This window comes from Dromiciops gliroides, chromosome 1 (assembly GCF_019393635.1).
Source record: "Dromiciops gliroides isolate mDroGli1 chromosome 1, mDroGli1.pri, whole genome shotgun sequence".
NCBI classification, from domain to species: Eukaryota; Metazoa; Chordata; class Mammalia; order Microbiotheria; family Microbiotheriidae; genus Dromiciops; species Dromiciops gliroides.
Window position 1 is genome coordinate 30421911 of NC_057861.1, and position 27305 is coordinate 30449215.

Below are 27305 nucleotides of genomic sequence, written 5' to 3' on the forward strand. Positions count from 1 at the left end.
GATTGCAAGCCCACCTGCTACATCACAGTTTGCATGACTGCAGGCCCAAATGTAATTCTCTCCTCCTGAGCTGACAGTGCTGAATTTCCTACATGCCCGCTTCATTCAATGACACGGACCAAGAGGCAACAAGTATTTGGAGCATTAGATCAGAAGCTACTGATGGATGAGCAGGGACTAGAACATCAGCCTGCCCTGCCCAGGGCCCAGCATGGGCTCCCACCCAGCAGGGGGCTCAATAAAGCCACATTTCATGAGGAGAGCCTCAGTCATACCACATTTCCAAATGGACTCTAAGAGAAGCCTGGGATCCAGCCTTAGGAGAATAATAACCATGTGCTAATAGAGTTCTTCCAGTTCTATGTTCTCAGAGACGAGAGGGAAGAAAAACCAAGCTCTGCGCGGGCACAGAGGGAGAGCAGGGTGACACTCAATGGAGAGCCTTGGGATCCTTCTAAAGTCTCCTCTTCTGGACAGCCCAGGAGGGCCTGAAGCTGCGGAGGCTGCCAAGCCTCCAAGAAGTGCTCCTGGGTCCCCAGCCAGCCTGGCCCATCTCAGGCCCCATGAGCTCCTGGAGAGAGAGTCCTTAAGACAAGTTACACCCCACTCTCAGAGTCTGCTGCTTAGTTTTCCAGAACCAGCACGCCTCCCACAGAGCAGTGCTCAGAGAGACAGTACAGAGGCAGCATGGGGGGTGCTGGGAAGGACATGGGAAGTGGAGCCAGAAGCCCAGGGGTCCCTGCTGAGCTTTGTCACTTCTACTCTCTGGGCCCCACATGCCTCCTCTGGAAAATGAAGGGATTAGAGCAAATCCCTCTGAGACCCCCTCAGCTCTGAAGTTATGCAATCCTCCATTGATGTCCCCTCCCATTGGTTACGAATACCCAGACATTAGAGAAGAGGAGCTCGGGTGGGGGGATGGGCGCTGCTCATGTCAGGGAAGATCATACAGCACATGCAGTTGGTAAACTAACATCTCACTGGGGCTTTTCACGGAGACACATGGTGTGCCCAATTACCTGTGCATGCTGACTGTTCGGTGGGAACCTTTCTTTTAGGTGTTCCAATACCTCAGAAGCAGCCGCCAAACAGCCCTGAGAAAAGAGAAAAGCCCCATCCAGTTAGTCAGCCTGGGTCAAACCCTGGCTCGGCAGCACCCTTACCCAGCAGAGAGGAGGTCGCTGATGAGGGTCAGTGAGAGCAGGCAGCATGGCAAGGAACTGACCCCAAAGGCCCTTCACTGGGTCGGGTCAGCCCAGCCCTGGCTGGGGAAATGTCCCCCATGTCTGACAGACGCTGTCAATGTCCATGTCCGGGCACGTCTAGATGCACACAGATCCATCTTCCTTCCAGTCTGCCCAGGCCCTCACTGCTAATACATGCAAAAGCATGACCTGAAAGAATACGGGACATTCTCCCACCAGGCAGTGGCTGGGACATTCTCCCACCAGGCAGTGGCTCCGGTTACTTGGGTCTCTTGTGAAGGGCTAAGTGGATTGTATGAGGAAAACTAGCACCGCTAACTCCTGAGATGGACATACACACCACCGCATGCCACAAAACCATTCCCAGCAGACAGAGCCACCTCTGGGACCACTTCTACTCATCATTAAAAGCAAGCTCCTGAGAACATGGACTGTTTCTGGTCTTTCTTTGGCACTGTGCTCAGTGCCCACAGTGGGTAGAGAGCTGCACCTGGAGTTGGGAAGACCTGAGTTCAAATCCAACCTCAGACACATCCTGGCTAGGTGATGCTGGGTAAATCACTTACCTTCTGTTTGCCTCGGTTTTCTCATCTGTAAAACTGGGATAACAATAACACTACTATGCAGGGTTGCTGTAAGGCTCAAGTGGGATATTAATTGTAAGCGCTACATAAATGCTACGTATTGTTGTTAACTATCAGGAATAAATAAATGCCTGTTGACTTGACTTGTTGATTTGGCCCAACCTAGACAAGAAGAGGACCAGGAACCTACAGCTATTCGAGGCTCCTGACAAGCAGTCTTTCATTATGCCATTAAAGTGATACGTTTCATTCTCCATGGGTCAAGGAGTCTAGGAGCACTGATTTACAACAGGCAGGCTCCAGGTTTTTCCCCTATGTATGCACCCAAATAAAACCTCAATCACCCAATGTTACATGGAAAGTCAATTTCAGATTATGTCATCAGAAATATTCATGTGTGTGCGCGCGCGTGTGTGTGGAAAAGAAGGCTGGCTAGTCAGATGGTGAGAGTGAGGACCAATTAATGGACAGTCAAGCTGCTCCCATGGTAATTATCCACACAATGTCAAGAGATGAAGAAGGACCCTGGTGTCTTAGCCTGGGGATGCCCAGCCCTTACAAGGAAGATTTATAGGAGGGTGTCCCCTAGTCACTCAGGAAAAGAGGGCATGCCTCCCTACCCCCGTCAATAAGATCACAAATCAGACTTGTCCCAAGAACACCTGAGTTCAAATCCAGGTGACTTTTACTACCTGAGCAGTCACAGGCTGAGTTCACTTAACTGAGCTTCAGTTCTGTCACCTGCCCGATGGGGATACCACCTGTGCTCCTGCTGCCCAAGGGGCTCTGGGTACCAGAGTGGGAAGAGACGATTCAAACATGAGCTACTCTGACCTGAGGCCTCAGTTGCCACACAGGCTTTGTCCATTCCTGAGATGTCTCTGGGCCTCCATTTCCTCCTCTGTAAGATGAGGATGATAATACTTGTACTCATTACTTCACGAGGTTGTTGTCAGGATCAAATGAAATGTAAAGCCAATGTGCCAAAGAAATGTGAGCTAAAAATAGTAAGTATAATGACCAGTGGGCAGACAGACTCTCTGGGCACAGCCACCTTTTTCAAAGGGCCTATCCTTGATAACCAAAGTGAAAACAATCTACCCACGTTACAGCCATCATCCTAGGAAAATTCTCACTACTCTGGCTTTTTCCCCCTCATTTTTATCTGTGAAGTTTCCAAATTTTAAATTTCCTTCCCTGCTATCCTGCAAAGGGAGGGGGAGGAAACAGGAAGAAGTTGAAATAAACAAGCCAGTGGATGTGCTCTCTCCACCCGTGGAGTTATGGGGCAGCCCAGCCCTGAAGCTGCCCCACCAGGGGCCCAGCTGGATTAGAGCTCCAGCCTGGACCGAGGGAAGTGGCTGGCAGCTGGGAACACTAACAAGATCCAAGGGACACAATCCCTTCTCAGGGTCACTTGAACTTAACCCTCCATGAACCAGAAGGATGTAAAAGAACTAGACATGAGCAAAGCATTTCAGCAGGTCTTTCTGTAAATGAAGAGTTAAGCGGAAGTCACGATTTTAAAAAAGTAGTCTTCTAAGCAGAATAAAATGCTTTGTGCCCTGCATAACTCATGAGAGAGAAGATAAGCCTGGCCAGATTCATTTCCCTAGTTAAAGAAGAAAAAATTCTGCCTCCAGAATATTTCAGAAATGACAGGGCGATCAAAGCAAATGCCCGAGTGAAGCTCTTCCAGAGGGTCTCCAGGGAAAATGTGCCAATTAGGGAATGGCACTGGGCAGAGGATGCTCCCGGGCCATCAAGGAGAACAGCACGGGCTGAATGGGCAGCAGCCATTATAAACATTCACAAAAGGGTCCAGTAAGACAGGGCTCCCAGCTGGCTTCGTGTTTTCATACCAGAAAGCTTGGGGGATCCTGCCTTGGCTCCAGAGAAGACTGGCTGATAAAAACCCACGTGGGAAACATCAGCTTATAACTCATTCTCAAGCTGTTTGAACAACTGTAAAATGCTAGAATTATTTTTAATAGTGGGATTTTTTTGTGGGCTTCCCACCAGGGTGAAAGCCACTCCAAGCTCTTGAGCACAAATCAGGGTCAAGTGAGTGCCATGATACATATCTGGGCCAACGACAAGGCAAACTGCTGAGGAGAAGAAGGTGGCCTGTATGCTTGGGAGGTGAATTATTTAGAACCAGGGAAGCGCCTGCTGAAATGCTCAGACCAAAAGGAAAACATGTATCTTTAGTTTCTTTCTTATGAGAGAAAATACTTCTGAGATTCCAATTTCCTTTAACACAGGTCAGGAAGTTGCAGCCAGAGGAAAAGCAGATGATCCCCTGCTTTTCCCCAAACCTCTTTCCAAAGAATGTGACGCTTAAATCTTGAATTAGAACCTGTCTTGGTCCCCTGTGCCCCCTCCCCAGTCCCACACGGCCACAGCCTGGACTGAAGCTCCCCCTGTGCACCCCATCCCCCTCTCTCAGACCCAAGGGAGCACCAGGCCCTCCTTTCGCCGCCCCCCCCCCCCCCGCCCCCAAGATGTTCTCCGGGCCCTCCTGCCACCAGAGCACTCACCTGCTCTGCATGCAGCTCAGCCAGGTGACAGAGCACCACTGCAAACGACTCGGTGTTGTTCTGCTGCACGCCTAGGTTCAAGGCCTCCAAGCTGTTCATGCTAAGCAGCGTCTGGGCCTGCTGGAGAGCCATGGTGCTGCACATGGAGAAGGACCAGAGCCCAGTGTCCACAGTGCGTCCACCACCGGGGCCCTGGCCGCATGAGACTGATTTGCTGGGACATCTGCTGAACACCTTTTCTTTCTACTTTTGGTTACATAGGCAGGCTCTCTGGCTAAGGACACATTCAGAAATAAAGGTGGATGCCTTCCTCCCTCCTGGCTTTTGGGACATCTTATTTGGGCCTGCAACAGTCCCAGAGCCCTGGGGTTGCTGCTCAGTGTAAGGGGGAGCTCAGTCTAGACTCATTGTTCCTCCCAAATGCTGACTCCCCACTTTAAAGGAAGTGGGGTGGCGGGCATGTCTAGACCAACGCAGACCCGGTGCCGTCCTGTCTGCAGGAGAGCCTGCAAGGTAGACCTGCTGGCTGCTGGCTTCCTCCACCCCAGAATGTTGGAATAGAAAGCAGGGAGGCCGGGTGAGCTAATGGGCACCTGTGAAAACCAGTAAATGCTATGGGAGGAGGGAGCAGAGCAGAAGCTGGCCCACCGGGCATCAGGCTTTGGAGGCTGGTTACAGAGAGAGGAGACTAAGCGTCCAGGAAACCGAGGGGAAAACGAGCCATTTAAGAGGCTGATGAGGCAACCTTCTCTCTCTCTGCAACAAGGATGAGGAAGAATGGAGCTCAGTCTGACCGCAGCTGATGCAGAAAGGTGGAGAGTTTTAACTGTGAGGGTCTTGCCGTGCCCTCTCTTCCCCTTCTAAGGTGCCCCAGTTCCCAGCAGCCCCCTCCCTTGGGCCAAGCTCCCATCTCCACATGGCTCCTCCCTGAAGTTAGGGAAACAGATGCTCCCGGGCCCACACCGACTCAACCACTGCAGGTGGGGAGGCTCAAAGAGGCCGCTCACTACCTGCGCCCGTAGAGCCTCCAGATGGCGGTTTTCTGAGCAATGCTGATGTCAATGAGCTCTGACAGGCTGTGCTTCCAGTGCAGCAGGTCCGAGTCCTTGAGGGCGTCCATCAGTTTGTTTGCCGTCTTCCCCGCAAAAGCTCTTTGCTGCACCAAGGACTGGATCCCAAGGGATGCTAAATACTAGGGAAACAAACCCCCCAGGCAGGGTCAGCTCACAGAACTGCTTTCACTGGAGCTTATTCTGACACCCCATGGGATTAAGAAAAATATAGCTTGAGAGCCTCAATTGTATTTCTGAAAAAGTGAAGGATAAGGAGAAAGGATGCTATCAGATCAACTTCCATCACAACTTCTAGCAATCTATGCCCAGGGGGCAGTGCACATGGCTCCAAGAGAGGATGAAAATCAGCAGCGCTTTCTTATTCTGGTCTTCTCAGTGGGTGGGAGAGGCAAGGGAAGATTTGAAACTGAACAGAAAATAAAAGTGAATTAAAAAGAAAGTCACTCTGGGGGCAGCTAGGTGGCACAGTGGATAGAGCACTGGCCCTGGATTCAGGAGGACCTAAGTTCAAATCCGGCCTCAGACACATGACACTGACTAGCTGTATGACCCTGGGCAAGTCACTTAACTCTCACTGCCCCACCAAAAAAAAAAGAAAAAGAAAAAGAAAAAGAAAGTCACTCATAAATATCCTTTTCTCTTCAGAAGTCCCAGGCACCACTGATGCTTCTATAGAGCTTCTGCCAGAGAGGAGGCCGCCCAGACCCTGCTGGAGGGGAAGAGAGGGCCAGCAGTCCTGATGAATGAGAGCGCAGGGAGGGAGCAAAGGGCACCACTAAGCTCCTTCCCTGGATAGGGAGGTCGTCCCTGCCAGACATCAAGGGGCTGTGCCCCAATTCCTCAAAATTAGGAAAGGACAAGGCCCAATGTCTGGAGGGGAGATGAAGCTGACCAGTGACGAAAATTCAGGCACGGAGTTTTAAAAATAAACTCCCCTCCCCTGACACTGGGAGCAGGCAAATTGTGTCACTGGCTCCTGACAATATTAAATGGGCAAAGTATTAGCCTTTCTTATCTTTACTAAGTGTTGTGCTAAGCATGGCTAACTTGTTAACACAAAACTAAAGGCTAAACCAAAGAGCCTCCAGCAGAGCATAGAGAGCACCAGGCTTGGCGTCAGAACACTTACAAGCCGTGCGGCCGTGAGCAGGTCACGTAAATGCTCGGAGCATCAGCTTCCCCATCTCCAAAATAGGGATTGCAGCAGCTACTTCACAGCACTATTGTGAGGAACATATACATCAGCTCTATTATTATCATTGTTTTCAGACTCACAACTGAGAGCTCAGAGCACCCTCGGTGATAAAGGGCAGAGCTGGCTACGTCTCCAGGCTAAAACGGCACAGAACAAAAGCAATCACTGAGGCAGTCACCGGTTCAGTCCAGGAGGGAGCAGAAATAAGAACAAAGCCTCTGGCCTTCTCGGGCCTCCTCATGTAAAGAGCCAGGGTGGGAGGGGCCTTACCGGTAACCCAAAATGCACAGCCTTCTTCACCGAATGCTCCAGCAGGACACAGCTATCTGATCTCTTCTGCTCCAAGACATACAGCCAGCTCTGGTGGGGGAATCAAGGACATGTATCAGCGCAATGAAAACGGCTACAAAGATCCTGAAATGTGAGGTCAGAAAGAAGGAGTAACTGACATCCTCAGAAACATCTGCTTTCCGACACAAGGAACCCAGACGAGCCTGCCCTGACCATGCGTCAGCCAACAGACCGGCATCAGTGGCCCTTCAATGGCCTCTCTCTCCAGGACAGCGCTGCCCCCAACAAGCAGCAGTGGCTATTGCAGAGAAAAGCAGAACCCTGCACGTGGCCCTTGACTGAGGACCCAGAGCGTTCAGGTGTTTGCTGACTGGGCTCTGTGTTATCACACCAATTTAGGCCTGTTCACTGTGGGTCTTGCGGGACATTGTCCCAGCCAGTGTCTAGGTTTGGCCTGTGCCTTTTGATCACCACACTGAAGGAGGTAGCCAAAGGATCACCTTTGGCAGTGGGGCTGGACAAGACACAGAGGCACGTGTGGGTCTCCTGGCCAGTTCCCATGACTCTGGATAACTCAGACCAGGTGTCTCTCTCATCCCTGCCGCCATTTTGAGGGCATCGTTGTCCCGCCCGCCTCTGATGGGCCACCCCAGGAGATGGCCCTAGGAGGGCCTGGCTACCTTACCAAGCAGTGCTGAAGACACACGTGGTCATTGGACTCCTGGGCGATCCTGATTGCTTCTTGCAGGGCCAGCTCTGCCTGTTGGCTAATGACAGACTAAAGATGACTATCTCCTTAATGGTAAGCACATACAAGGCATGCAGAAGGTAGAGAAGTAACAGGAAACCATTTATACCCTCTCTACACAGCCCTGATGTCTGGCCTACAAGATAGAGGCTGGGCTATCCCAGCAGAGCCTCCCCAGCCCCAGGGCACGCTGGCTCGTGATGCTGATGTCAGGCTAAGGAAGAAGTGGCTTTCCCTCATCTTAGCACCAAAGGTTGCTGTTCCCCCACCTAGAATGCATTCTCCTTCCCTCAGTCACTCCAAATCACAGAGATTCTTCGAGGCTCCTCAAGTCCCACCCAGTGAAGCATTTGGTCCCACAGACCTGAAGTCTCTCTAGTTGGCCACTAGGTGGCGCAGGTGCTAAACATAACAGCTCCCATTTCTCTCCCCATTAAGATTTGCCAAGCATTTTACATCTAATGTCTCATTTGGTCTTCACAACAACCCTGTGAAGAATGCTGGGCCTGGAGTGAAGAAGACTCTTGTTCCAATCCAGCCTCAGAGACCTCCCAGTTGTGTGACCGTGAGCAATTCATTTAACTTCTGATGCCTCCCCCCACCCCCCCCAGGTTAGAATGAGGATCAGATGAGTTATTTGTCAAGTGCTTCACACACCTTAGGGTGCTAGAGAAACACTAGGGGTGCTTGTCATTATTATTTACGGGTGTTTCCCAACAGATTTTTTCCTCTCTCCCAATTCCCTACAGGGAGTGCTAGGTACACAACAAGTGTTTATATATTTGTCGAAGAACAAGAGGAATGGTGGTGTGAAAGGGGCATTTCAATAGACAAAGTTTATCTCAGAAAGGAGGTTTAAGTAAAAATCTTCTATAAGAACACATTCTTATCACTGGAAACCCTGCCCCCCATTTGCTTTAGCCCTTCAGCATCTTTCTCAGCTCCCAGCTACTAAAGCAATAGCCAAGGTCAGGAGCAAGAACAGGAGGTTGGGTTCCTCTCTGGAGCCCCCTCAGGGACCTGCTGAGTAGAGGGGGTGGAATGAATAAATCTGGGCTTGGAAGGAACAGAGCCCAGCCCTGGAGGCCGGTGGTTAACCGTCCCTATGAGGCGAGGCTACAGGTCACCTGAGCAGATAAGGCCCCCTTAACAAAAAAGGGAACTAAGGACAGCTTGATGGGGAGCCGTGTGCCTCCCAGTATGCAGGCATCTCTCTGGGAGCCTGGGTCCCAGCTCCCCCCCAGTGCTAGCCAGAGAGGCCATCTGGTCAGCACCTGACTAGTGCCAGGCTCTTGGCTGCCCTGCCACGGCCATGACAGAAAAACACAGAGGACACCCATCTCTGCCCATTCTCTATAGACACCTCCCCAACTCTGAGAAGGCAAGTCGGAAAGATGAAGCAAGTCTCAGGGACCGGGGGCTGGGAGAAAGCAGGAAGCAGGAAAGAATCTCAATAAAAAAGTCACCCTTTACCCACAGCCACTGACATAGTCACTGGCCTAAGATGCCTCTGCTGTGACAACTGCCGCTTCACAGTGGAGGGCTCTGGGCAAGCGTCCCAAGCCCTCTAGTGGACCTTCCTGCACCAGACAAGGCCATCCCTGGGGCGTAGGCCATCTCCTGCTCTGGACATCTACAGAGGAGGTCACGGGCCTGCCCTGGATGGAGGGAGAGGAACAGCCAAAGGGGTTCTAGACCCTTTTGACGTTGTGACTGTGAATATGACAAAGCAGATGGGCAACTGTGAAGGGTCCAGACCAAGGTCGGAAGGGGCACCCGAGTAGCGTCCCCTGCAGGGGCAGGGCACTGAACAGTTCTAGCCCCAAGCTTCTGTGTTCATGCAGAGGGAGAGAGATACATGAACTTACTAGTGACCAAATCGGCAGTGCAAGGCAGCCAGATTGAGAGCGGCGTATCTCAAGCTTCGCCCATAACCTTCGTCCCCATTGCTTTTGCTCTCTGCTCCAGTGAGAATCAGGCGGTCAAAATAATGGAGAAGACTGTGCGTAGAACTGAAAACATCTTGGACCCGAAGACTGTTTAGGTAGCTTAAGTAATGCTAAAATGAAAGATAACAAAGAGTATTCGCAACTTCCTCCCTCTTGTAGAAATCATTTTTAGAGACGGCATGGCGGAGTCATGGAATGATCCCTGGCCGCCAAGGCATACAAAACCCGATCGCTGCACCAAGAGGATGATGGTCCTTCCCATTTTCCCCCTCCATGCCAAAGTAAACACTGGTCACATTTCACACAGCTCCCAAATGGCTTAGATTGCAGGGGTTTTAAAAATAATTTCACCCTGAAATCCATACTACATCATAGACACGTTAGGGCCCAATGTGCTGGAAACCAGATGATTCATGACTTTTTAAAATTCTGTTTAATTTAGAAAAACCAAGATGAAAAACAATTGTGCTTAAAATAGTCTGAGTTAAAAATAAGAACACTGACAATGTGGTATTATTATCAAAACAACAAGTGTGGCTGGTCTGATAGCAATTCTCAGAAGATGACTTATGGAAAGACTTACCGCTTCAGCAAAATCAGGATTAAATTTCAACAAGTTATTCAATTCTTTCTGTAAAGAAGCTGGAGTGAGAGCTTTTGTCTCATCATTCTTTAATAAGGAGGCCTGAAATGAAAATAATAAATCAGCGGCAAGAAAACGCAGAGCAACGTAAGCTGAGCAGCACATGACAATTCTCTTCTGCAGATGTGGGCTCAGATGAAGTTTCATAAAGGGGAAGGCCAGTGATGCTGAAGTATCACATGTGGAAAATCAACTCTAGATTAAGTGATGATAGAACTTGACCTCGGACTACATACAACAGCCCCTGTGCCTGGACAGGTTTTTCCAATTTGTTAAAAATACATCTGCTGAGGTCATTTCTTCAAACTTATCTGGGTCTCTGATGGCTAAAACACACAGACACAGCGGCAGAGAGCACTCTGCTCTAAAAGCGAAGGCAGGCTAGGCAGGGAAAGCCCACAGCATGTCCCCAAGGCAGGCAGCCAGAGCAGCCGGGGTCGCTGTTGTGTGGCATCGCCCCAGCGAGGGCTGCCCTGCTGAGGCACCACATCTGTCGCTTTCCCTTGCTGAGGCAATGCAACCACGAGCATGGAAAGCCATAAGCTGTCAGAGGTAGGTGTCCATCACTGCAGACGGCATTGCTGGCAGAGGGATTAGGGAAATGCTGATGTCTCACGTGGATCTGTGGATAAACCCAGCAATGTGAAGAGCTACTTTGGTCACCCCATGGAATGGGCAGGGGAAGTCAGGCTGCCCGGCCACAAAGTTAACCCACCTGTTGGGAAAGAAAATATTCAGCTTGTTTCTGGGAAAGAGGCCCACTGCAAGAGATCTCCTCCTCTCTAGAAAAAAAGAACAGCTGTGAGCGTAAGGAAGGGTGGCTGACCCCATGGCAGCAAACAGCAACAGCCTCAAAGCCAGAGAGGCTTTCTTACAAGGCCATCTCAAAACACCTCCTAACAGATTTTCTTTCACTTCCTCAATAAGAGTCAAGATTAAAAACAGGTCTATAAGCAGGGTGAGAATCTCCTACTTTGGAATGATGGATGGCCAGATCTGGAAGTAGATTCAGAGCTCCTGCACCCACGAGAGGCAGTCTCATATGACGGGACAAGCCTCAGGAAGAGAACGGGGTCCAAGTTCTGCTTCTGACTTTGGCTAAGAATGGAGGTCACCCACCCTTGCTGTCCGGGCCCATTACAAATGTACTGTGTGTCATGGGATTATAGATGAGCCCCTTCAATCTTCCCTGACTGATGCTCTATCCCACTCCTAGAGCAGCCCCTCCCTCTCCCCTCCAAGCAAAGGACCTCACCTCATTTTCCACTGAAGACCAAGGCTGGCCCTTGCAAGGTCCCTCTCCTCCCTCCCCAATGACATACTTTGAATAACTTCATTCCTCCTTTGCTCCAGGACCTCAGGAAGAAGAATCCATCTCCACACCAAGGTCAACTCCTCCTCCTGAGCCTCTGACCCCACTCCCCCCATCTCTGTGGGGAGCTTGCGCTCAGGATGGCACTGTCTCTCTAGTCCTCGGGCTTCCCCATCCAATAGGGAGCCTTCCCTGTCACATACAAACATCCCCAAATCTCCATCCTAAAAAACCCTTCGCCTGACCCCGCCCCCACACTTTCCCGTGGCATAGCAGTGATCCCTTACATAGCCAAATTCTTAGGAGAAGCTGTTTCCATGCACTGCCGGCTTCCATTGTTCTTACCTCCTGCTCACTTCCCAAGCCCTTTCGATTGGCTTCTTAACCTCATGGCTCAACTAAAAATGCCCTCTCCAAAACTCAGGACCAGAGTCAGAGCTGGAAGGGACCTAGGAAACCTGTGGCGTTTTCTCAGTCACCTCCTTGACCTAGACAGAGGCAGCACCTGACTCTCCGGACCACCCCATCCTCCGTGGATTTTTGTGACGCTGCGTATCTGGTCACTCCCTCCCAATCTCCTTTGCAGGGTAACAGTTCCACACAAGCAACTGTCTATTGGACGTTTATTTTTTTTTAATTTCTTAATTACATACATATGAAAATTTTAAACTTTAAGAAAAATGTTTGAGCTTAATTTCTCACCCTCCCCTGCTCCCCTCCCCTCTCTCTGGGAAAGAAAGCAATTTGATAGAGATTATACATGCATAGTCATGCAAAGCATTTCCATGTAAGCCATGTTGCAAAAGAAAATGCAGACCAAAAAAACCCCCAAACCCAAGAACAATAAAGCAACAAAAAGCATGTTTCAATCCGCATTCAGCCTCCCTCAGTTCTCTTTCTGCAGGTGGAGAGCATTTTTCATTATACGTCCTTTGGAATTATTTCATATCATTATACTATTGAGAAGAGGGAGGCCTATCACAACCCATCATCACACAACGTTGCTGTTGCTGTGCCAATATTCTCCTGGCTCTGCTCACTTCACTCAGCATCAGTTCATGTAAGTTTTTCTAGGTTTTTCTGAAACCACCCTCCTCATCATTTCTTATAGCACAATAGTGTCCCATCACAATCATATACCACAGCTTGTTCAGCCATTCCCCAATGGAAGGGCATTCCTTCCATCCCTAAGTCTTTGTCACCACAAAAAGAGCTGCTATAAATATTTTTATACTTGTGGGTCCTTTTCCCTTTTTCTTTCATCTGTTTGGGGCATAAAGCTAGCAGTGGTATTGCTGGGTCCAAGGGCATACACAGTCTGATAGCCCTTTGGGCCTAGTTCCAAATTGCTCTCTAGAATGTTTAGATCAGTTCACAACTCCAACAGTGCATTAGTGTCCTAGTTTTTCCACATCCCCTCCAGCATTTGTCATTTCCCTGTTCTGTTATATTAGCCAATCTGACAGGCATGAGGTGGTCCCTCTGAGTTGTTGTTGTTGTTGTTGTTTGGTGAGGCAGTTGGGGTTAAGTGACTTGCCCAGGGTCACACAACTAGTAAATGTCAAGTGTCTGAGGCTGGATTTGAACTCAGGTCCTCCTGAATCCGGGGCCGGTGCTCTATCCACTGCGCCACCTAGCTTTCCCTCAGAGTTGTTTTAATGTGCATTTCTCTAATCTGTAGTGATCCATAGCATTTTTTCATGTGCTTTGATTTCTTCTTCTGAAAACTGCCTGTTAACATCCTTTGACCATTTCTCAGTTGAGGAATGACTGGTATCCTTAAAAATCTGACCCAGTCCCTACTGTTTCAATATGAACCCCCTTTACATCAAAGAACCCAATGAATCACCCAGAGATGGAGGGTGGCTGGTGTTCTCCCCCTCACCTCCCTTCGCATTGTGCTGTGTGGAGTGTGCGGTTCCCTCTCTGCATCCAGAGCTCTTGAGGATGGACCCTCTTTCATGTATCTTTCCATCCCCACTGGCTAAGCAGACTACCTTGTACACAGAAGGCACAAAATAAATGCTTGTTGAATTTATAACCTGCATTAACAAAGTCAACACTAGCAAGCCAATGAGGCTGATCAAATAAGGCACCCGCCAAGTCCAAAGCCCATCCAAATAAGAAACAGAATCCCTCAGGCCCAGCTGGTTCCCCCTCCTGAGTCTCAGTCCCTCAGTAGTCACTGGGTCCCTTTTCCCTTCAGCATCTCAAGCATCTTATCTGCACTGCTGAGAAGCTGCCCCTGCCAAAGCTTCTGTGGCCTTCAATTTGGAACCTGAGCTTCTCTAAGAGAAGCAAAGGGAAAAGTTGGGACATCGGGGCTGCTCCAGTTTGGAGGGAAGCAATTCCAAGCAGGGAGGGAAGAGAAGAGAAGACAGCTTCCCAGAGCAGGGAGGAAGTGAGCAAAACCATAAGGGAGGAAAAGGATACAGAAAGGGCACCCCTAGCAAAGGACTGACAGAGGCAAAGGCCCCAAGGCAGGAAAGGGACAGTGAATACCTGCGTCAGACTGGTACATCAGGTTCTTGCTAGGAACTGGAAGGAAATAAAGTAAGGAAATACACAGGCCCTAATCTACAGGCTAAGTGGTTTCAACTGATCCACTAGACAAAGGAGAACCATTGAAGGTGCTGGAAGAGGGGAGGTACACGACACAAGTGATGTTCTAGAAAGAATAAAGTGACTTTGGTGTGAAGGATGAAATTAGAGAAGGCAGAGAACAGAAGTGGGGAGACCAGGGAGGAGGCAATGAAGGCCCGATCCAGGCCTAAGGCCCTAGAAGTTGTCAGCATCTGCTATTATGAAAGCAGATACATGTTTCCATTGCAAATTGAGTGACTCTTACAGTAAATCGTTGGTGGCCACTTGCAGGAGGTCCCTTGGCAGGGCCAGCAGAAGTGAGCCCCCACAACCATCAGTTACTTTGTCAAAGGCTAGGGCAGCAGAGCCCCACCATAGGGGCCAAGACTCTAGAGATGACCTCGGAGGCCAGAGGCTGGTTTCATGCTACAAGATGCTAATGCCACCACATGGTGGCGACAAAGCAAATTTAAAGCCACAGTTTCCATAACAGCATTTCCTAAGCAAGCTGCCCAAAGTACAAGAGAAAACCCATCATCTTTGTTCTCTCCTTTCCAAGAGTTTAGTGCCTGTGTTACCAGAAGGAACAACGAGGGCCTGCACGGGGGATCTGGAAAGCTAAGTGGGTGGTGGCGACAACACCGCCGGTCCTTGTTCCTCACCTCCAGCTTCAACCAGAATGGCCGGGAGAAGAAAAAGCACTTTAACATAGAGGGGGGCATAATTAGAGCTGGAGGACCCCAGGGGGTCAGTTTATAGAACGCCCCAATGTTACGGAACAGAGAAGAAACTGAGGAATGGAGAAATTAAGTGACCTGCCCCATTATACCCTTGTAGGAATGAGCAGAGCGGGAGTTCAATCTCAGGGCTTCTGCCTTTAAATCTTTCCACTGCACCAAAGACTCTCAGAGGGAGGAAGGAAGGGAGGGAAAAAGGGAGGAAAGGAGGGAGACGAGGAGGAAGGAAGGAGAAGAGGGGATAAGAAAGGAGGGAGGCAAGGAGGAAAGACGGAAAGGGAGGGAAGAAGGAAGGAAGGAGAAAGGAGAGGGTAGGAAGGGAGGGAGAAAGAAAAGAAGAAAAGAAGGTAAGAGGGAAGGAGGGAGGAAGGATGGAAGGAAGGAAGAAAAGGAAGGAAGAAAGTAAGGAAAGAAGGAAGGAAGGAGAAAGGAGAGGAAGGGAGAAAGAAAAGAAGGCAAGAGGGAAGGAGGGAGGGAGGGAGGAAGGATGGAAGGAAGGAAGGAAGAAAGGAAGGAAGGAAGGAAGGAGAAAGGAGAGGGTAGAAAGGGAGGGAGAAAGAAAAGAAGAAAGGAAGAAGAGGGAAGGAGGGAGGAAGGAAGGGTGAGGGAGGAAAGGAGAGAAAGAAAAGAGAGAGAATACTCTCTTGCAAGACAACCAAGGTCATGGACCAGCAGCAAAAAGGCTGCCTTTATAAGTGAGAGCAAAGGGTCTACATGAATGCACATCATGGAGCTCTGACAAAGTACTGATGGCAGGCATAATGACTTCTTTTCAGATGAACAACCAAGCCCATGTTGCTCCATTAGAAGGGATGGACAGAAGGCTTGTCTTGGGGTCCTAAGATGTGGGTCAAGGCCTGCCTCTGAAACGCCCTGGCTCTGTGACCAGAAGCAGTCATTTAACCTCCCTAAGATGAAAAGCTCCAAACAAGGGGCCATCTGCATCTGTGGAAGACGTGTCCTACGTCAGTGCAATCCCTGGCCCGGCCGGCCCTCTCCCAGAAGACGGCTCCCTTTTCTTTGACGTGGGGCCTGAGCTCAATGTGGAACAGGCCCTGTCCTCAAGGAGCCAACACACGCAGCTCTGGATGTACTGAAAACAAATACAAGATCACAGGGTCGGGAAAGGCAGCGCAGAGAGGAACCTTGAAGGAGGGAGGTGGAAGCAGATCCAGGCCTGGGGCCAGCCAGGCTGGGGGCACAAGGGTGAAAGTCACGTACAAGTGACATGGAGAAGAAAGCCTGGCTTTACAGGAAATACAGTGAGTGGATCCAGGTGAATGACAGGCTGCCAAGAGGTATTTGGGGGACCTGCTTTACTGATCACTAACAGAGCTGAAGGAATACCCTAGAGATTGCTTAGATCGACCCCCTCATTTTATAGATGAGGAAAGTGAGCCCCAGAGCGGGGAAGTGACTTGGCCAATGTCTCATAGAGCAGAAATGGTAGGCAGAGCCAAAATTTGAACCCAGGTCCTTGGAATTACTTTCTGTTACATGCCAAGCCCTTGTGGGTGCCGGAAAACAGCTGGTTTCCCTCAACAGTCTCCCATATTCACCCTCCCTATAAGCTTCTGCGCACGACTAATATGCCTAACAACTAAGTCCTTCCTTCACAGACTATGCAAAGGTAAACGTATCCAAATGCTGGCTGAGTGGCGTGTGTGCACGTGTGTGTGTGTGTGTGGCCGGGCTGCTGCTCCCCAACAGGGGCTGCAGGGTTTACCTTGAAGGCACATCCAGCTCTTCCCTTTCCATCGTCCCTGCGAGCTGCCCCTCGGGGCCGGTCATGTCCATCTCTGCCTCTTCCGCAGCCGCCTTTCTTTCAGCATTCTGGAAGTACTCCTGCAGGGACGTGTACAACTTGTACACCTGACTGAACGAAAGCTTATTGTAGGCCAAGATCATGTGACGCAGAAATAAACCTGGAAAACAAGGCATGTAGGTCCCTTAGTATGGAAGGAGAGATCTGGACCTGTGGGGGCATCGAGACGGGGAGCTTCTAGTATGGAAACTCCCTGTGTGGAACTGGAGCAGCAAGAGAATTGCCCCGGGCAGTGAGAAGGTTAGTGCTGTGGGGGCAGTCACACAACTAGTGTGAGTGTGAGGCACATCTGAACTCGTCTGTAACGCCGAGGCCCTCTGGTCACCGTGCTAGATGATCGTTAGGCACCCTATGACCCGTGGGCTCCTGACAGTCTCCTAAATTGAACAGCGACCTTTAAATACAGATGCCAGGGATTACAAATAATACAAACTATTTTAATGTCATGTGAAAGTGCATCAATCCCATGGTCAAACGGGACTGACATCATCCCTATGCTTGATGCTTGGAAGGCTTGGCTACGTAATCTGTGGAAAGCCCTGGGACGGTGGGTGGGCACAATCCCTGAGAGGCTGGAGGGTCTTTTCTGTTTGCCTGCACACATGAGCTTGGCAAAGCAGGCCGCTGCATAATTGCAAAGGAGGGTGAACGGATAGGGGTGAGTGCTGGTAACAGCCTGTCCGGATGACCTGGAGAAAAGCCTCTCCTATTTGAGCCTGAGATTTCAGTGGAGAAACAGCACGGCAGTATGAATAGAGGGCCACCTTGGAGGCACAACGTTCTGGGCCCGAGTCCTGCCTCTGACACCCCTGAAGAGGCCTTAACCCAGAAGCCCCCAAGCCTGCAGGTTACCAGTAAGTAGTTAATCTCCTTCAGTGAAGGGAATTTCCACACCAGAAAATTTCCATGGCATTGAAATCAGAGGGCTGCCCTCCCACTCCTCAATGTCAGTTAGTACTTTGTGATGAGACAAAAGCATGGGGTGCTTGCTATGGACTCCCTCATCAGAGGCAGTGGCCGACACAGAGAACCGGCTGGCTGAGCTGGGCCACCCAGGAGATGTGCCACAACAGAGCTGTGAGCTCTGGGGGCGCTCACTCTCTGGCCATACCTACGACACTCGTTTTGTGGACCTCGGGGTCAGCTCCAGAGAAGGAATCTGAAAGGTCATCAAAGAACTGCTCCATGTCCTTCAGCTCCCCCTCAGCCATCAGCTTGATTCTGAATGAGAACATATAGATGGACTCAGTTTTGTGAAATCCTGCTATGACCCACCTACTCTAAGGGGGGAGGGGGCCTGCCTGCTCTGCATTCCCAGAAGAAGAGGCCCACAGCCAATCTCCCAGGATCCCGCAGAGGAACTATCTCCTAAGGTATGAAAAGAAAGGCACTCTCCATCCAAAAACACTCATAGCAGCATGATGTTGAATAGCAAAAATCTAGAAGCAACCCGTCTACTTCCTGAGATGCATGTGACAGACCTCACAGCACAACATGAGCCTCTTGAAGGCAGGGGCTGGTCCATTGTCGTCGCTGGCTTTGTACACTTCCCACCCCGCCCCCCAACCAGTCAAGCACACAGCAGGCAATTAATGCTTACTGAACTATGGCCACTGACTGGAGAATGGCTGGATATATCCATTGTTCTTTATCAACGTAACAGATAAATATGAATACTACAAAACAGAATCTATAAGTGATGCAAAGTCTCAAGAATAGACGAATGCACAGACTAAGACTAGACAGAAACAAATAGCAACAAAGCTTAAGAAATATACAAATGAAGCGACACTGGAAAGAATGAATGACGACCATTTACATGACTACTTTCTAATGGATTTATATGGGAGCCAATTTTATACTGTGTGTTTATGTTGTGTTGCTAAATTACCCCAATATTTCAAACGACACATTTTCAATTTTTTTAAAAGAAACTATTCAGAAGACCAGAAACAAGACAACCCTGACATCCAATAAAATCTCCAAAAATATTATTTCCACATTCCCACAAAACAACGTCCCAGGCCATTTTCTTCAGTGCCACAAAATTTGCCAAAGGATCACGTTAGGAAAGGACAAGGCATTAGGTATGGTGATCGATGCCAGCAATCCCAGGGCATCAACTGTGCTTAGGAGTTTTGAGCTACAGTGGGCTCACCCGATCAGGTGCCCTCCTTACTTGGGGGGAGGGGGATGGACCAGAAATAGGGCATGTCCAAGCTCTCACACCAATGAGGCCACAAAGAGGGCCCATAAGTAGCTACTGCACCTCCAGGCTGGGTGAGATAGAGAGTAACCAGTCTCGAAATTAAAGGAAAGAAAAGATGCCTCCTACCCTCCCCAGTAAAGGCGGGAGACTACGACACAATACCACAGATACTGCTACACACTGTCACACACACAGTCACCATATCAGTAGTTTTGGTTTAACTGACTTCCTTTGTTATGAGGTAATGTTCTGCCCGGGGGTGGGAATTGGGTATCTATTCAGAAATGAATGTTATATAAAAGAAATAAAGCTTCCCTTTAAAAAAAGGGATAGGCGGGGCAGCTAGATGGCGCAGTGGGTAAAAGCACTGGCCCCGGATTCAGGAGGACCTGAGTTCAAATCCGGCCTCAGACACTTGACACTAGCTGTGTGACCCTGGGCAAGTCACTTAACCTCAATTGCCTCACCAACCTCCCCCAAAAAAATTAAATTAAAAAAGGGATAGGCAAAGATTTATCTGTGAGAAAGTGTGATAGAGAGAACAAAACCATAAGCCAAGATTCAGGAGCCCTTGCTAACGTGAGACCTTGGCCAATACCTTTGATCTCACTGGGTCTTATGGATCCTCATCTGTAAAACTTGAATGATCTCTACAGATCCTTCCACCAGAACACCAAACACACAGCAGACCTAGACTAGTCACCCAACTCTGTTTGCTTCAGTTTCTTCATCTGTAAAATGGGAATGATGATCACGGTACCTGCCTCCCAGAGTTCTTGTGACAATCAACTATATTTGTAAAGTACTCAGCACAGCGCCCGGCACATAATAAGTGTTAATATAAATGCGAGCTATTATTATTTTCACCTCAGGTAGTGGTGTATATCTTTTGCCTACCGACCTGTGGTGGCCCATTGAAGACCCTTTAGAACCACAAAGAACCTGGCGAACTCCACGGGCAGATTTGTGCCACGCCTAACAAAGACCATAACTCCTTAGCCAATGAGCCTCCATTCATCTAAAACTTCTAAGCCCCCATCACGAACCAGACCCCAGGCGAGGTACTGGGAACACAAAGACAAAATCCAATCCTCCTTCCGGAGGAAAGAGCAGAGTTTTTAAGGCAAGCAAACCTCTAATTACACCTCGTGTTGCTGAATATGACTTGTGACACCACTGACAGTAAGGCGAAAACAAACGTTTCTATGGCACCTGCCCTTCAAACTGCATCGTTTTGCTGAACTACTTTTCTTTGTTACAAGGGAAGGTTTGAGAGAAGAAACATAAAAATAAAAGACATCAACAAGTATTTGTCATCAACCCTAACCTTCGAAGCGTGGTTTTGCTTCTGTGACCCTTAGATTCTTCATCTGCAAAATGGACACACAGTCTGTGTGGATTACGGCATGGAGGGCTGGTCTGGGAAAAAAGCAGCTGAGGCTGACCTTTCCTGGCTGTGCGGCCCAGGGCAAACCATTTCAGGGTCCCAGCCGGCCAAGTCTCTGTAACTCTAGTTACAGATGAGTGGATGATCTGCACTAGTGGGAGGTGTGTCCCACACCAACAAAACCCTGGTCTGTGTCTGGTACCCCACCCTTCCCCCTCCTCCCCAAAAGCCCCTCCCAATGTCTCTGAACTAGTCTTGGCATTAAAGTTCCTGCTATTTACTCCCTAAATTATTTTAGCTTTTTAGATAGTTATCAAAGTTGTGCCTCAAGGTAGAGATGTTTAGTTCTGTTTTTCGAAGCATTCATAAATAAATGAATTTCTTTTTAATATGAAAACTTTCCCATATTAGCTTCAATCAAGCAACACTATCAAAAGCGTATTTGCAGGGGCAGCTATGTGGCGCAGTGGATAGAGCACCGGCCCTGGAGTCAGGAGGACCTGAGTTCAAATCCCACCTCAGACACTTAACACTTACTAGCTGTGTGACTCTGGGCAAGTCACTTAACCCCAACTGCCTCACTAAAAACAAACAAAAAAAGCGTATTTGCTAGGTGTTTACTTGTAATTCTTATCCACTTGAACACTTCTTCAAACTGATAACAGAAAAGGGGCAATTTACCTGATTTGAACTGAATTTGCCAACTGTGGACAGGACTCATCAATTGCCTTATGTAGCCGCGTCAATGTCATATCGGGCCCCTGGGTGACATTAAAGATGAAAAAAGAAAGGGCATGAACAGTCTGATTGGAGATTCAAACAGTGACAAATAGCTGATTTATCAACTTCTTGTGTTCCCCTCCTCTCTTTGCCCTCCAGATTTTAGGAGCTAATCTGCCTCCTCTGACCCAAGCCAATAAGGACTAATTAAAAACCTACTGTGTCAGACACTAGGCTAAGTGCTGGGCATATAAAGGCAAAAAAAATTAAAATCTCTGCTCTCAAGGAGCTTATGTGCTCCTGGGAGATATATAAATATGTAAGCGAACAAATGATCATCTGAGAAAGGAGAGAGCACTAAGAATTTGGGGGGATCCAGAAAGATGGGAAGTAGAAAAGAAGCTGAACCTAGAAGGAAGTTGGGAATTCTAAGAACTGGGGAGTGGAGGGAGAGAATTTCAGGCAGAAATGATAACCCACAAAGAGGCAGGGCAGGTCAGGAAACAGCAATTAGGCCAATTAGCCAGAAGAGAGAATGTAAAGGGGACTAACATGAAATAAACTTAGAAAGGGAAGATGTCACCAGACTGTGGAGACGTTTTTGTTTTAACCCAAAGGCCCACAGGTCTTGAGCAGGGAAGTAAGTAACAATCAAACTTGTGCTTGGGAAAATTACTGTGATGAGTGTGTGGGGAAAGACCCCCAACTTTTTAAAAACAAAGGACTCCTTTCATCAAAGCTGGGTGACTCTGGGCAAATAACTTAACCTGTGTGTGCCTCAATTTCCCCATCTGAAAATAGGCATGAGTACCTATTTCCCATAGTGATAATAAGGCTAAATGAGATATTTCTAAAGTGCTTTTCAAACCTTAAATTACTACATAAATGATATAGCTATTATTAGCTAATGATCTGACCCTCACAACAATCCTGTGATATATGTGCTAATATTTTACCTATTTTATTTTATTTTATTTTGCAGGGCAATGAGGGTTAAGTGACTTGCCCAGGGTCACACAGCTAGTAAGTGTCAAGTGTCTGAGAGCAGATTTGAACTCAGGTCCTCCTGAATCCAGGGTCAGTGCTTTTACCCACTACGCCACCTAGCTGCCCCCATTGTACCAATTTTAAAGAGGAGAAAACTGAGGCACAGAGAGGTTTAAATCGCTTGCCCAGAGTCAACCAGCTACTACGTGCCTCCCTCACTCTAAGTCCAACAGGCCTGACATACATAAAGAACTTAATAAATGTTTGTTGCCTGAATCAACCCCATAACATATCAGAATCAGAGAATCTTCGTTGGAAGCTTGGACACCTTTTAGTCCAATCCATACCTGAAGAGGAATACCTGCTAGAAAACGTCTCAATAAGTGGTCAGCCAGCCTTTGCTTGTAGACCTCTAGTGACAAGAAATCGCCTCCCAAAATCCCCCCCCCCCATCCCGCGCAGCTTCCACATTTGATCAGCTCTAAGTGGTTGGTTGGGAATTTTTCTCGGACTCTTGGCAGCTTCCACCTAATGGTCTTGTTCTGCCCTCTGGGGCCAGACAGAGCATGCCCTTTCACCTCTTCCACATGACAGCTGGCAAATACTTGAAAAGAGAGAAGAGTAAAAAAGCACCAAGCTTGGAATGGAAGAAATGAGTTCTAGAATGCGACTGACTAGCTGTAAAACCTTGAGCAAGTCACATCCCCTTAGTTTTCCCCAGTGAAAAATAAGGGGTTGGGGAGATGTTGGTAAAATTGAACTAGAACTCTCAAAAGATCCCTTACTGTCTATGAAATTCAGCTCCTGTTTCTATCACGTGGGAATGACGTAAGCATCATGTAAGCATAGCCTGTCTCTCCTTCCTCTTCTTTTTCCCGGGCAATAAGGGTGTTAAGTGACTTGCCCAGGGTCACAGAGCTAGTGTCAAATGTCTGAGGCTGCATTTGAACTCAGGTCCTCCTGAATCCAGGGCCAGTACTTTATCCACTGCGCCACCTAGCTGCCCTCTCTGTCTCTTCTTCCTCCTTAAGGACTCCTGACTTTCTTCCCATCTCAGTTAAAATCTCACCTTCTAAAAGAAGCCTTTCTCAACCCCGTTTAATTCTATGGCCTTCTAATTGATTATTTCCAGTTTTCCTGTCTATAGCTTGCTTGTACAGAGTTGTTTTCGTGTGGTATCCCCCATTAGACTATAAGCTCCATGAGGGCAGGGCCTGTCTTTGCCTTTCTCGGTACCCGCAGCGCTTGGCACGGTGCCTGACACCTAGGGGGCGCTTCATAAATGCTTGCGGACGGTCTCTCTCGGGGCCCCTAGAGCGAGGGCTGGCCCTCCTTCCCCGCGCCTCGGGCCTCCCGAGGGCGGCACGTGGGCCGGTTGGGGCCGGGGCGGGCGCGCGCGTCACCTGCAGCAGCGGCAGCAGGAGCTGGTTGAGGCGCCGCCGCTCCAGCAGGCCGATGGCGGAGCCGCCGGCGCGGCCCATCTCGCTCAGCAGCACGAGCACGGCGATCTTGTAGGGCGTCACCCAGTCCTTGATGCCGAACACGTTGGCATGCACCACGCCGTTGGTCATCATGGGGTTGAAGTAGAGGCTCTCGTGCACGCTCGCCATGGCGGCCGCGCCCGCCCCCGCCCCCCCAGCCGCCGCCGCCGCCGCCCACAGCGGCAACTCTCGGAGCCCCGGTTCCTCCAGCGGTAACGGTGGGCCCGCGCTCAGCGCCGTAACCCGGGAAACCAGGCGCTTCCGGCCGGCCTGTGCCCGCGGCTGGCGATCAGGTGGGAGGCAGACGGCCAATCAGGAAGCAGAACCTGAAGCGGGGTGTCGGAAGCTATTCAGCGGGATGTGTGCACTGATAGAATAAGTCCCCTTAGAAACCAGCACCGAAATGGAAGGGAATTAAAGGGTCCCACGGGAGAGAGGAGCCCGGGAGGCCCACGTGACAGAGTACTAATGTAACAGACAGGACGGAAGAACGGAAAGAAGCTTTTTTTTTTTAGTGAGGCAATTGGGGTTAAGTGACTTGCCCAGGGTCACACAGCTAGTAAGTGTTAAGTGTCTGAGGCCGGATTTGAACTCAGGAACTCCTGACTCCAGGGCCGGTGCTCTGTCCACTTCGCCACCTAGCTGCCCCCGGAAGGAGGCATTTTTAAGAGCCGACTCTGTGCCACGCACTTTGCAAATATTTTCCCACGTGATCCTCACAACAGCCCTGGAAGGTGGTTGCTATGGTCATCCTCATTTTACAGTTGAGGAGAGAGATTAAGGGACTTTCCCAAGGTCATACAGCTAATATAATTTCCACTCAGGTCTTGCTTGAAACTCCAGGCCCAGCAAACTACACTGTGGTGCCACCTACTAAGTGCCCAATGGGGGCAGCTAGATAGTGCAGTGGATAAATCACTGGCCCTGGATTCAGGAGGACCTGAATTCAAATCCAGCCTCAGACACTTAACACTTACTAGCTGTGTGACCCTGGGCAAGTCACTTAACCCTCATTGCACCTCCCTGCCCCCAAAGTGCCCAGTATCAGCAACAAGATAAGGAAAGTGAGTTACAGAGAGGGTCTGCACTTTGCCCATTGGGGCAGCTAGGTGGTACAGCAGATAGAGCACTGGTTGTGAAGTTGAGAGGACCTGAGTTCAAATCTCACCACAGATACTTACTAGCTGTGTAACCCTGGACATGTTACTTAAACCCAATTGCCAAGTTAACTACTACTGTCTTCGTTTTACAGATAGGGAAACTCGGAATGGTTTAAAGTATTTGTTCATTCTATCTGTAGAGTGCATGAGAGGTAAATCACTGATAATGAGACTGAACAAAGTATGAGGTGCTTTGAAAAGCATAAAACACCATATGAATGTATGCTTTTATATATATAAATGTGTGTCTATATATTATCATTATTATTATCATCATCATCCCCAAGAATTTGCCTATTTCTTATACTGTATAGAAACACTAAGAGGGATTGATAACTGCAATTTACTGATTCCCACCTGCTCCTCATTCCCAGGCCAATGAATTGCCTGGGGCTAACCAATCTTTGTCAATTCCTGACTCTTGACTGTCTTATGGATCTCCCCTAAACAAATTATTCCCTCCCAAAGATTCCCTACCTTACTCCCTGAACTTTAGGTTATTATGTAAAGGGGGTTCATTTACATTAAGTAGTTTCTTTAATGTCTTGGTGTTCTCACCCAACTCTCCAAGGCAATTAGTTGCAGAGGAGTTCCTAATGTATATCAGTGAAGAGAGTTTACTATGCCAATGAAATCTATTGGGGGGGGAACCTACTGGAAGAAATTATAACATGGTCACAGACCCACTGTAATTTTTTTTTAATTTGAAGAAGAAATAATCAGGGGCAGCTAGGTGGCGCAGTGGATAGAGCACGGGTTCTGGAGTCAGGAGTACCCGAGTTCAAATCTGCCTCAGACATTTGACACTTACTAGCTGTGTGACCCTGGGCAAGTCACTTAACCCCAATTGCCTCACCAAAAAAAAAAAAAAGAAAGAAAAGAAAAGAAATAATCATATTCCTTCTGAGAGAATCCAATAGTCAATCAACAGCAAATATTCACACCCTATAGGGGAGAGGGACATTGTACTAGGTTCTGCGTATACAAAAACTAAAACAGTCTCTACCCTCAAGAAGCATACATTCTACTGGGGAAATGGTTGTATGTTTGTACTTACTCTAGCTTTGAAGTAAATATCCCTTTATAGAAACTCATTCACATTAAAGTGCTTCAATGGAAGGGAGTGTGATGGTGTCATTTGATCTCTCAAGCTCAGCTCCAAGCATCACCTTCTGCAAATTATCTTGTATCTATTGTGTGTATGTGTGTATATGTATATACATACAATAATCTAGTGGGGGGAGACCGCACGTGTTTGTGTTTATATATATATATGTGTGTGTGTGTGTGTGTGTGTGTGTGTGTATAAAAATATATATAATATATGAATGTATAGACCACTTGGATTGGATGGAGCTGCCTTATCATCCAAAAGTATTTTTATGAAACCCTGGGTTAATAGGTGCAAAATGTCCTTCAACTGAACTCCAAAACTGAATCTAGATAGCTAACAGATAAAAGACCCTACCTAGTGACTTCTTTTCCCTCAGGATAGTAAGTCCCTATCGGTGTCCTCATCCTTGCCAAACCCTTTTTTGGAATCCTGTAATCTTATCATGATGCCTCTGTTACATCCATTCTTGTTATAGTATTTACTTTTGGATTGATCTATAACTGACAGCACCCTTTACCCATGGGCAAAGAATCTTTTAAAACCCTTACTTAGGGTGGTGAGTGGAAAGGAGGTAAATTCAAGAAATGTTATTGAGGTAGAATTGATGAAACATACTGATGGATTGAATATGGGGAGGGGGGACAGGGTGAGGAAGCGGGAAGAGTCAAAGATGGCTCTAAAGATGGCTCCTGCATGAGTGGAAAGATGAGAATGCCCCTCAACAGAAGTAAGGAAACTGCTTCCATTAGCTACCTCTTTGAGCTCAGTGTCATTTGAAAACATGACAGCAGGTCCTCTATACCTAATAAAAATGTTAAATAGCACAAGACCAAGCCTAGATATTGTAAGGGGCTAAAATTCTAGCTAGTCTGTCTAAAATATCTAATGAGGGGCAGCTAGGTGGCGCAGTGGATAGAACACCGGCCCTGGAGTCAGGAGGACCTGAGTTCAAATCCAGCCTCAGACACTTAACACTTACTGGCTGTGTGACCCTGGGCAAGTCACTTAACCCCCATTGCCCCACAAATAAAAAAAAAAAGCTTAAAAGTCTAACTCTTGCTAAAGCTTATAATTTATTGGCGACCACTCATTAGATATTTTATTTTATTTTTTATTATTATTTTTTTTTTTAGTGAGACAGTGGGGGTTAAGTGACTTGCCCAGGGTCACACAGCCAGTAAGTGTTAAGTGTCTGAGGCCGGATTTGAACTCAGGTCCTCCTGAATCCAGGGCCGGTGTTCTATTTACTGTGCCACCTAGCTGCCTGTATTTTTTTTAATTAATAAAGTATTTTTTTTCCTGTTACATGTAAAGATGGTTCTCAACTTTTGTTTATACAAGCTTTCCAATTTCAGATTTTTCTCCCTCCCTCCCCCCTCCCCTAGACAGCAGGTAATCTAATATAGGTTTTATATATATATATATATATAAAATATATTTCTGCATTAGTCATGTTATAAGAGAAAAATCAGACCAATGACAACAAACCTCAAAATAGAAAAACATCAGCACCAAAGACAAAAGAAATAGTATGGTTCATTCAGCATCTATACTCCACAGTT

The 27305-nt window shown here is 48.3% G+C and overlaps 1 protein-coding gene across 1 annotated transcript in view; it reads right to left on the bottom strand.

Annotated features, from left to right (window-relative positions):
- The window catches only part of ANAPC5 (anaphase promoting complex subunit 5), a 29478-nt gene extending 5848 nt beyond the window's left edge, over positions 1-23630 (bottom strand). Inside the window, exons 1-12 of the mRNA XM_043975130.1 lie at positions 23392-23630; positions 20963-21042; positions 17797-17906; positions 16587-16785; positions 10944-11010; positions 10169-10270; positions 9505-9695; positions 7574-7655; positions 6868-6957; positions 5340-5521; positions 4330-4465; positions 1020-1094 (exon numbers count right to left, since the gene is read on the bottom strand). Of these exons, the coding sequence (XP_043831065.1) occupies positions 1020-1094; positions 4330-4465; positions 5340-5521; positions 6868-6957; positions 7574-7655; positions 9505-9695; positions 10169-10270; positions 10944-11010; positions 16587-16785; positions 17797-17906; positions 20963-21042; positions 23392-23598 (1521 nt within the window). The 5' untranslated portion in view covers positions 23599-23630. The remainder of the gene's footprint in view (positions 1-1019; positions 1095-4329; positions 4466-5339; positions 5522-6867; positions 6958-7573; positions 7656-9504; positions 9696-10168; positions 10271-10943; positions 11011-16586; positions 16786-17796; positions 17907-20962; positions 21043-23391) is intronic.
- Between the last annotated feature and the right edge of the window lie 3675 nt (positions 23631-27305).